General features: G+C 47.3%; 1 protein-coding gene across 2 annotated transcripts in view; it reads right to left on the reverse strand.

Annotated features, from left to right (window-relative positions):
• Positions 1–11562, reverse strand: part of Smoc1 (SPARC related modular calcium binding 1) — a 164283-nt gene extending 152721 nt beyond the window's left edge. For both annotated transcript variants that reach the window (XM_041658828.1, XM_041658827.1), the window contains exon 1: positions 11236–11562. In XM_041658828.1, coding sequence (XP_041514762.1) covers positions 11236–11331 — 96 coding nt within the window. In that variant the 5' untranslated portion in view covers positions 11332–11562. The remainder of the gene's footprint in view (positions 1–11235) is intronic.
• Between the last annotated feature and the right edge of the window lie 350 nt (positions 11563–11912).

Consider the following 11912-nt stretch of genomic DNA (forward strand, 5'->3'; position numbering starts at 1 on the left):
TGCCTCTTCTCTCTTCAGAAGGAATGTACATCCAAACTCAAACCCTTTCCCCACATCTGCTGGCCTCCTCCCTCTTCCCCTGCCTGAGGCTCTGAGACCACACCTCCTCCCCAGAGCTCTGGGCAGGTGCCTTAGCCTTGCAGTATGGCGTCCCTCCCTGCTCACTCCAGCCTCTTTAGCTCTCTCTGGGTGATTAAGAAGAAGTCTTTTTTTTTTTCCTTCAAACTTAAGGCAACTAGTTTAGGAATTTCAAAGTTAGCAAGTGAAAATCCAATATGTCCAGTTAAATTTGAGTTTCAGAAAAACAACAACAGATAACAGTTTAATGTAAGTGTCCTGTTGCTGTGAAGAGACACCATGCTCAAGGCAACTCTTAGGAAAGAGAGCATCTAATTGGGGACTTGCTTACAGTTTCAGAGGCTTAGTCCATTACCATCATGGCAGGGGGCGTGGCAGCACACAGGCAGGCATGGTATTAACCATCCTGATCCTCCAGGAGGGGGTCGTGATGGGAGGGTGGGGTGGGGTGGGGAATGGGATGGAGCGAGAGGGCGTGGCCTTGCATGGGCTTTTAAAACCTCAAAGCTCACATACAGTGACACAATTCCTCCTACAAGACCATAACTACTATTCGTTTAATCCTTTCAAATAGTGACAGTAAAGAAAGACCCAAATAAAAATTATTCACCATTTGTCTGAATGCAAGTCTGATTCTTATAAGTATAGGAATAATTATTATTATTATTATTATTATTATTATTATTGCAATATTGGTGATCAGAGAAATTAGAATGAATAAGTTTTTTAAGACTTGGACTGCATCAACAACCATCAGTATGTTATTCATGGTCCATTTATTAATGTTTATATTTAAGTAGTATTTTTCTGTGTACTAAACTCCTTATTGCAACCCTGTGGAATGTGCCTGGCTTGTGTTTCAAAATTTCCCAGAAGCATTTGAAAAGAAGGTATGTCATGTCAGTTGTAAGCATTTTGGGAAGGTTGGTTTTTGGGAAACTTTATGTAAAAAGTGTGAATTGGTAAGCTGGTTGTCCTGGTAATAGCATTAGAACTTTGGTAAAGAATAGACTCAGGCTTTGTCTTTGGGTTCTTTCCATTTATCAGAGAAACTTTTTTGTTTCATATATATATATATATATATATATATATATATATATATATATCTGAAGAGAGAAGAGGCATGCTCCCCACCTGTTAGCAGCAGGTCCCTCAAAGAAGCAACCCTTTCTTTTGTTCTTGAACCTCATTGTGGAGCAGAGAGATGCTCACTTGGCAACTACAGATGAGGACCTGAGTAAAAAGCAGCCTAGATAGAGCTGGTGAACCTGGAATCCCAGTGCTCCTACAGCAAGATGAGATTAACACAGTGGTAAGCAGTAAGAGACTGTCTCGAGTGGGGGAGAAAAAGCCACCACCCAAGACTGTCATGTTTCCCCATGCACACTGTGGCACACATTCTCCTACAAACACACACATAAGGCACAGGCAAAAAGTATATATATTTCTAAGCTTTTTATTCAGTATCAAAACAAACTCTATTGTGGTCGATCTAAATGCATTGCAATCTTTTTTTAACTTTCTTATGTGTTATTGAACATATACAAAGGGACTTTAAAGCCCATGTACTTATAACCCAGTTACAAACAAACAAAAAATATAAATTCCTTAAAAGTCTCCTATGTCCCTCCAATGAATTCTTCTCTATCCTCACCCTCTACCCTAGGGATCCAGGAATATGATCTTTGTGTTATAATTTTCTTTAATTTTCTCATACATTTTCACACTTATTTGTACCCTTAAACAATGTGTGGCTTTTGCATATCCTTAACTTTAATAACCTTCATATAAATAGTAGCCTGGCCTATGTATTCTTCCTCAATGCTCCTTTGTTCATGCTCCTTTTTAATAATGAAATTAATCAATTTAATCATTAAATCATCATGTCTGGTGCTATGTAATAGTCCATTATTTGGTTATATTCTTTTGTTGATAGTCATTTAGGTAGTTTCCAATGTTTTCCTATCACCAAATGCTATTATGAGCATCCTTGAACACATCTCTTCATAGAGTCTAAGAGCATTTCTCTAGGGCATATAACAGGGTAGAGTTACAAGGTCAAGAAGTGTGTGCAACTTCAACCGTAATTCTACAAAGTGACCGTACTAATTTATATTCCCACCAGTAGCAATAAATAATTTTTATAGTCATGTCCTGCTGAGGTTAATTGAAAATGCCCCTTTAAATTAGAGGGGTTCAAAGCCTGCTCAAAATGAGCAGGAGGCCTGGTGCTAATAGCTCCTAGCCTTAAAATGCAGACCTGCCATGGGCACAGCCAACAATGATGTAGACTAAATTTGCAGGTTATCCATGAATCAGCCTGGACTGAGATTTGCCACAAGGCATTTGAGGGACGAGGAAGCAGCTGCTGCACCTGCCATGAGCTCAGGGGTTTGGGGTGGGGGGAACAGCAGGAAGGTGGCCAGCAGCTGTGGTGGGAAGAGAGACTACAGGTTTGAACACTCCTGAAGGTAGACAGCCTCCTGAGAAAACAAAGGCAACCCTGGGCAGAGGGTCTAGAGAAGTGGCACTACCATCTCATGCACAGACCTGCTTTAACTTGTATTAGGTTCCTGTAGGATTGGAAGATGTTCCCTGTACATGAACCTGGTTTAATGGTTGCTAAGATGCATCGCACGCACGTGCTGAACTTCCCCATGATAGCCCCACTTCCGGCAAAGCACAGCCCTCTGACTCTTACGTGAACTGACTTTCTTCTTTCTGCACAAAGACAGTCATATATTCTGGTTGGCATTTTACTTTCTTTTTTAATTGTCCAGTATATCTTTATAACGAAAGAAACCATCTGCATTTATTGAAAATTCCATTATTCAATAAACATTCACTAAGCACCTGCTCTTGGGCAAGGCAGAGTCCATAAAAAAAATTAAGCAACTTTACCATAAGAGACTGCAGACACAGAACACAATAACAACCTCATTTGTCGCATGCTTTCCGTGGCCTGGCAGTCATACTGGACCCCTAATGAACGTGGCAGGCAGAACAAGCCCCACCCAAGATGCCTATGTTCTATCGCTCATACGACTATGTCATGTGCCAGAGAATCACAGTTGCTCATTGGGTAACCCAAAAATTAGTCTGTACCATCCAGGAAGAGCTGGTGCTATCACAAGGTCCTTCCTTAAACAACAAGAGACAGCAGATGAGGGAGACAGCCCAGGGGAGAAAAACTTGACCTTCGCTGCTGACTTTGAAGGTGGAAGGAACCATGAACTAAGGACTGTGAGCAGTTCCCAGAAGCTGAAAGGGGCAAGAAAATAAATTTTTGAACCAAGCATAGTGGTTGCACGCCTGCAGCTCCAGCACTTGGGGTAAAGAAGTGTAGCTCAGGACTTCGAGGCTGGCCTCAGATACATAGGGCACTCATGAAAAGCTTGAGTTACAAGAGACCCAGCTTCAAAAACCAACTTCTATGTCTCTCCGCCCCCCCCCCATCCAGGACTCATGGACTATTGAGGAGAAGGGGGAGCCGGGGATGGGGAAGAGTGTGGCAGATCACTTTCATCTGGGCATGACGCAGCCATTGCCTTCTTGAGCTCTCAGCGGTTGTGATTACCCACACAACACCAAGGCCCAGCAACATTCTGGCATGGAATGGGGAAAGGACGGTAAGGCACCAAACACACCCCACAGATATAAATACCATGCCCCTGATGGCGGCTGGAGGAGCCTAAGACTGTTTCTTCAGGGTGTAACCACTGGTAAGGTACCCAGGGTTCTGTAAATAATCGCCACCCATGCACCTATATAAGCGACTCCTCTCAGCCAATACTGAATTAAAATCAGTGGGTGCAGTGAGAGAAGGGGAGGGGAGGGGGTGACTGTGGAAAGTGGGGAAGAGGAATAGGGTCCACAGGAGTGGAGGGGGTGCAAGAGAAGGTTACGGTGGTGTAAATATGATCGCAACGCATTATATACATGTATGCACATGTCAAAATGAAGTTCGTTATGTGTAATTATTATATGCTAATCGACAATCCTTCCGTCCCTTGGGTCTATCATGCACATTTCCGGTGGGTAATGGCTGTTGTCGGTGTGGCTAACATCAGACCCCCATTCTATCGGACAGCACCTCCATCATTGCTTGTGAGCTGGCTGATGGCTCTGTCCTTTCACAACACTCAGTACCTCATTTGCATATTTCCCGCTTTTACTTCCTTCCCCCGTGCCAGGGATTCGAGAACAGATACATAATAAGTAATGAATAAATAAACTACTAGCTGCAGCAATTAGTTTAAACCTTAGGCTCTGACCTGGAGAGATGCTTGTCTAGACTAAAAGTGACCATTCACCCAGGGCTGAGTAGGTTATTCAATTCCTACCAGTTTGCCTTGCAAGCCAGGGCCTGAATTTGATGCTCAGAATCTACATTTAAAAAAAAAAAAAAACTAGTATGATGATGGCTTGTAACCCCAGCATTGGGAAGGCAGAGGCAGGAGGATTCCTGGGCCTCCCAGGCTGGCCAGCCAAACCCATTTGACAAGTTCCAGACTAGTGAATGACCCTTAAAAACAAAGATGAACCCAAGGTTGTCCTCCGGCTTCCACTTTCACTTGCACGTATGTGTGTACACACATGCAAGATAGCCCCTGGGTTTCCCACTGCCAGAACCTTCGAGAATATCAACCTTGTGGAATCTTATCTTCTACCTATAAGCTGATTTTATCAGAGGGGCAAGCTTGCTCGCAGCTATGAGGTATCTGTCACGTTTCAAGTCACCTGACAAATTGCCTGGCTAACTGGGGGAAAGCTCTGCTAAGATCAGAGCTGCCTTCTCTGCTGAGTGCAGGGTGCCCCACACTGGGCCCCCAAAAGGGAGGAGTAAACCAACCAAAGCAATACTAGGAAGTCCACAGAGCTCCAGACCTAACAAGCTAAGGCAGTGGCCACAGGGAAGATTATTTTGTGATCTAGCAATTGAGTGTGGAATGATGTCAGAGCGAAGGAAAAGCCAATTCTCCTCTAGAATGACCTGTGAGGCTCGGGTCTTCATGGAAACGACTGGAAGAGTCCGTAGAGACCCAATTCTCTCATCCCCCTGGTGACTCACAGCTGTGCAAAGCACGGCCTGTGCACAATGCTAACCCTGTTTGGCAGGCTTCACAGCAGCTCCGATCGATTTCTCATCAGCAACTCAACCCTTGTCCTCTTGCAAACAGCTCAGTGACAAACACAGAAGGAGGGGGCCTTCCACACTGCCAGGCCTCACCACTGGCAGCCATGCCAGAACTTGGCCGCCTGAACAATAAATCTCTATGTGGTCTGGAGAGAAAGGCCACCCTGTACCTGATGTATGCAGGGCTATACACCCAACTCAGCCCCTGCAGAGTGGAGAGAAGGGAGGAGGTGGGACCTAAGGCCCCAGTCAAATGAGAAACAGGCCTCGGCCTCCGCTGCACTCAGAGAGGCAGCTCAAGAGCCACACCAGCTGGTAGGTGGCTCTACTCGGCTGAGCTAAGGGTACAGACACTCGTTGTTAGCATCCGTCCTCGCCGGCACACCGAAAGAGGCAGCGTGACGTCTTCTATAAATTTATAAATTACTAAAGAAAATTACACTTTTAAAAAATAAATAATACAATAACATTATTCTGGGCTGGGCCAACTGATGTCATATTTGTGCTGGAACCTGGGCCTGCTCTGCTCATGTCCCCGTGGAATATGTTAGATAGGGACACATCTGGGAGAGGAAGGAGAAACAGAAGTGAGGAAAGAGCCCCCGACCCTGAGAACTAGCATTTGACCTCGGATGCAAAGAACTGAATTAATCAGAGCCCTTAGTTCATGACACCCTTTGATTCGTGCAGGGCTTGTGTTTACTTTTTACTTAATCGGCTATTAGAACTTTAATAGCGGACAAAGAGCTGGGAGCCCACCCTCTCTCACTAAAGTACCAAAGCCAATTATGTCGTATCCCCCCAATCTAACCCCTTCACCCCATGACTCCCAAGTCAGTATATATAAAAACCTTGATTTTCTATATTTTTTTGTAGCTACAGGTATTTCTTTAAAGGTTTTTTTAATTTCGGTTATTTATAAATTTACAAAAGATGTCACACTGCCTCTTTTGGTATGTTTCTTTTATTTAATATTGCATTGCTAAGAGAAATCAACTTTGATCTCTTGTGCGTATGTACAATGTGTGTGTGGTTGTTGTTGTGTGTGTATATGTGTACATGTGTGTGCTTGCGTGTGTGTGCAGATGCACATGTTGAGGTCAGAGAACAATCTCAGTTGTCAGTTCTCATAGTCCACCTTGTCTTCTGAGGGACAGGGTCTCTTTGTCGCTTTGCCACTACAGATGCCTCACTAGCTATCCCAAAAGTTTCTAGGTATTCTCCTGTGCCTACCTCCCATCTCTTGATAGGAGTACCAGAATTACAGACACACACTATCAAATCTGACTAATTAATATGGATTCTGGGAATCTGGACTCAAGTCCCATATTTCCATAGCAAAGCACGTTACTTCCTGAACTATCTCCTGACAAGAGCTTACCTGTTGCTATTGCTCCTATGCTTGGCCTGAGCAGAATTTTTCACGGCGTGAATTCACCACAGTTTGCTCATCTGTCTCCCCACTAATGGGGAGCTGGACTCCTTCCAAGCTCGTGGGGATAACAGCACAGCGGCACACAGTCGCTGCCTTCTCAGCCCAAGTTTCTCTAAGGCACGCATGCCTAGGAATAGAACTGCTAGGCCACACCAAGTGTGACCCCGTGACTTCAGGGGACAAGCTGGTAGCAAACCGTCTATGGTGCCGAGCACGTCTTAAATGCACATTCCCCCCCCCCCAACCCTTTCCATTTGATTTCTTTAAGTATCAGATATCAGCTCTACCAAAATGTTTAAATCAAGTTCTTGCACAGCATCTCGGGTGAATTTTCCTACACGGAAGAGAGGGTTGGACTACAGGAAGGAAACCTAAGTGGAGCCAAGACCTAGTCTAGACATTGAGGTAGGATAGTCCAATGGGAAGAAACAGCCCAGTAGCTGTTCTACTTTTGGCAAATGTGATGTGGGATTCCCCTCTGTATGCTGTGAATATGCTTTACTACCATTAGTGGTGACACATCGATTAATAAAAATGGGTTAATTTAAGATGTAAGAGCTAGCTAGGAATATGCCTGAGCCATTGGCCAGTGTTGTAATTAATACAGTTTCTGTGTAATTATTCAGGTCTGGGTGGCCAGGAAACTAGAGCGCAGTCTCCATTTACATAGATGGGAGAGAGAAATAAATGTTTACATTAGAGTTAAAGCTCATTTCCCATCTAAGATGCTCACTCAGCCTCTTCTGCCTCATTCTTACAATCACTGCTTGTGCAAAGAACAAAAACCTGAAAACGGAAAGCCTAGTGTGTAAGTCACATGATTTCAAATGACAGTGGGGAGGAGGCTCAGACTGGACATCACCATACAGTCTAACGCATCTCTATACCCACAAGCTGAGTGTTTTCCAGTCTGACCAGCTCACAGATGAATCAAGTCCCTATTCTTCCTCAAGGAACTCGCAAGCTCTCTAAGACAGGATCAGGCATGAAGTGCCCGAGGGGGCACAGTGCTGGGAAGGAGAAGATGCTCACTGTCGAAGGACTCAAAAGTTAAGGATTGCAGAAGCCTTCGCAGAGACCCTGATGGAGGAGGCAGGGAGCAAAGAATATACTTAAAATAATTATAAACTCAGTTTCTGACTCACACCCCTTGATTTTTGCATAGTCTCCTATTTCTCACATTTTTAGGTGGGGTGTTATTTTGAGACAAGGTTTCTCTGTGTAGCCCTGGCTGTCCTGGAACTCACTCTGCAGATCACAGAGATCCACCTGCCTCTGCCTCCTGAGTGCTGGGATTAAAGATGTGCACCACTACTGCCCAGGCTTTCTCACACTTCTTAAATGCTCCTAGCTCTGGTCACACTCAGACACCAGAGGAGCTCGGGGCTCCTCACTACAGACCCAGGATCATGGCATTCTCTTTAGTTTTCACTCCACAAACACTGACGGAGCAGACTGCTACCAGGTGGCCAGCCCTGTACTGAGCTCTGGGGATACACAGATGAAGAAGATGGGGTTCAGTCTCAGCCCCATTCCCATTCCCTATCTTCAAGGGTAGACAGAAGATTAAACAAAGACTGCTCACTTGGCCTGTCTATCACTCAGACTTTATCAGCCTGAGACAGCCTCTCCCTTTTTCCCCATAGCTGGAAGAATCCTGCACAGCTTCCCAGGTAGCCAAGTGGCTCTTCAGACCTCCAAGACCCAAGCATCAGGTGCTTCCCACCGAGCAACCTCCAATCTGATACTTGATAGCTGGTGGTTTCCAGAGTCAAACAAATGTCAGGAATTTTATGAAGGAAGGCAGGAAGCAGAAAGGGGGGCAAGGACGGGGGTCTAGGCCTCAAGGGAGCTCAATTAGTGAATCAGATAGTTAAAGCGAAAGGGCAGGTTCTCAGTTTCCTAGAAAGCCAGCTGGAAAAGATGGCAATCCTTAAGCCTCTGTCACTCAAAAGATTAAGAGAGGAGACCTCAGGGTGCCCAGAGGGAATTCTTCAACAAGCCAGATGTCTCTGCTCTTCCTATGATTCCACTGCCCTCAACCAGAGTCACATTTCTGGAGCCACCAAGAAGCCACAGCATCTTCTGAGCCAGGGTTGAAATGCAAACATAACCTTTATCAATACAGATAGAAAAGATTCCTCTGCAACCCTGTCTGGCGTATTGGGGTTTAGAATTTTCTCACGGAACTATTTTTCCATTTACCTGGAAAATACAATATAGTTCATGCATACAATGTGATCCATGAAAACCTCCCAGAGCCATGCATACATCACGTGGAAACAAACAAGGCAGTAAGCCCCCGTGTTTCACCTCCCTGACTCTACAGTGGGTCTAAAAAGACTGCCCCTCTTGTTCTTAAGAGATTGTATAAAATACCAAGTCCAAATGTTCATAAATGGTGGCTCTTACTGTTGCCCATAAATGCAACCAGACAACCAGAAGCTTAAGAGAGCTGCTTCCAGTCTGAAAAGATGACTCGGTAGTTACAAGCACTGGCTGCCCTTCCAGAAGGGCCAAGTTCAGTTCTCTGAACCCCTGTAGGGTCTCTCACAACTCCAGTTCCAGGGGAGCTGATGCCTCTGGCCTCTGAGGGCACCTACGCTCACAGGCTCATATTCACCTACAGATAGACACATATACATGTAACTAAAAATAATAAATAAGTCTTTCTTAAAAAGAGCCATGTCTCCTTAGTATGTACTAAATGTGTGTGTGTTTGACACGGAGTGAGCTAGGGTGTAAGCAAACCTACTTACAGGTCCTGCTTATGTTCCATCACGTTGGTCAAATTAACAAACTAAAGAAGTGGTCGGGAAGCTTAGTCAGAATCTGTTTGCCCCGAAGTCCTAGCTTGCTCCTAAAAGGTGCTTTCTCCGGTTCCAGGAGTTAGGGAAGGAAAGCCATATGGCTTGAGACGTTAGACATGCCCGGCAGCAAACAAGCCCCCCCACCATTTGTCGGAGGGCCTCTCTCCTTTCGACCCTCGTGTGGGCGGGCATCCAGATTGCGCTAGGGGTGCTCTGGTCTGCGTCTCTGTCTTGACTGTTCCTAATTATTGGAGGGAACGCCGTGGCTCTCTCTTGCCTGACCTCAGAATTTAAGAGCTCCGAGTCCTCATATCAAACCATCAGCCTCATTTAAAAGGCATCCTCATCTGCATCCATAAAAGTCGCTCCTGCAGCCCTGGCTTGCCCCAGCTTTGGGAATGCTGTCGAGGATTTATGACACACCCTGGATCTAATCTGCCACACTTTAACTGCTGCTGTTGCACATCTGGTCATAAAAGCAAGGGCCGGCCCAACACGGGGACAAACACTTTTCTTTCCTAAGTGGCTGCAAATCTGATCTCCCAGTGATAGGTGGGCTCAGATGTAATCAGCCCAGCATCTGGGCAGTCATTAAGTTAAGTCAGGTTTTGCAAAGCTTTTCCTCCATGCACGACAGCTATAAAGATGATTCCCGCATAGCAAAAGCCAGGAATAAAGAAGCAGCTATGGGAACAGGTGGTAATGGGGCTAGCCATCCAGGAAATGGGGCCAGAGGATCTCCAGGAAAGAAAGCACAGTTTGGTTGAGAAGCCAACCTTGTTTGCTCAGAGGTCCCAGCTACTTTCCCAGGGAGGTTCCCCCAGGGTGCGGGCAAACTGCTACCCGGAGGTCCAGGCTCTGATCTGACTACCTCTGATGTTTGCCCAGAGCTTGCCTTCCTTATGTTTTACCAGAGGAACCACTAGGTGGTTTAACAAATACATTTTTAAGGCAGTGAAATTTTTTATTAGACCAATAGGAGGGGGCAGGGAGGGCAATAATCTAGACCAGAAATGAACACAATGCTGCCGGTTCCCGTTTTACAATGCCCTGGACAATCCGTCCTGTGCACAGAATTGGCACATTTCGTGTGGTTCAGAAACTCCAGTCAGACCAAGGTTCAACCGATCCAACCCAGGGGAGGAGATCCTGGAATACTGTGCAGCTCTCCCAACTTCTCCACAGCTCCCCACCCCTGCCACTCCTCCAGGGCCAGGACGGCACGAGGGGGCATTAAAATTATCTGCTGTGGGTTTTACGAGTAGCGATTGCTTTTTAAAACAACAACAACACAGGGTCGTTGTGTGGCTCACGGGTAACCTAAAACTCTCTAGGCAGAGTAGCCTCCCCCCCCCCGTTATCCCCCCCCCACACACACACACACAGACACACACACCCTCCGCCTGCCAAGAACGCCAGCGCGGGGACCAGTGCAGCGACACCATAGGGAAGCTCTGCTTCCAGCCAAGGCCGAGCTCCCACCGACCTAGGAGGCGCCTGGTGTTGGGGCGGGATCTTGAAGGAAAAGACTCGGGAGAAGTTCGGGAAAGAAAACCCACCGGTGACAGGTCGTGGGAGTCGGTACTGCAAGAAAAGGCGGGGGGCGGGGAGAGGCAATGAAATTTTACTTCAGCAACTTTTCCAAGAGGCCCGCAAGGGACTAGACAGTAGAGTCGGGGACAAGGTCTGTCACCTCCCTTCCCCCTCCAGTCGAAGAGCGGCCAAAAGACCTCTCTCCCCGCGCAGGTGGGCGCATTGCCGGCAGACGCACTTACCCTGGGGCCAGTGGTGCGGTGGCCGCTGGCCGGGGACAGCTGCACCAACACGAGCAGCAAGTGGGGCGTGAGCAGGCAGACGCGCACGGACAGCATGGTGCCAGCTGAGCCAGGCAGCCGCTAGCGGGCAGGGGGTGCGGACAGGCTTCAAAGCGCTTGGGGCGAGGGGGGACCCTTGCGGCGGCGGGGTACGGCAAGAGAGCCTGCAGCAGGGGCTGGCGGAGCCTGCGGCCGGGGGTCACGGTCATGAACGGCGGAGTTGGAGAGCTGGAGCGCGAGCGTGTGCTCTGCGCGTGGCGCCTGCTGCGCTCGGCCTGGCCGGGGCGACAGCAGGTTGGATGCCTGAGCCCGGGCCATGGGAATTCCCGTTTTAAACCCCGGGAGGGGAGGGGCGGGGCCCGGCGGGGCTGACTGACGGGTCGCGAGGCCTGTAGCAGTCGACCCTACGGCAGGTGGAAGCCAATGGGAGAGACACAAGAGGGGCGGTTCGTGGTCAGCCCCCCACCTAGGAGGCACACTGGTTTCCCGGTCGGATTGAACTCCAGCAGAGGCTGGGATGCAGAGTAACTTTCTCCTGGCAAGTCCACTCTGGGAACCTCCGAGCCCTCCAGCAACTTTAGCCCCTCCAGATTGGTCACCTGGTTAATAAGAAAACCTTGAACACTTATCGGTTTTCA

Source organism: Microtus oregoni, unplaced genomic scaffold (assembly GCF_018167655.1).
Source record: "Microtus oregoni isolate MIOR12 unplaced genomic scaffold, Mior012 000009F_ref0000495, whole genome shotgun sequence".
NCBI lineage: Eukaryota > Metazoa > Chordata > Mammalia > Rodentia > Cricetidae > Microtus > Microtus oregoni.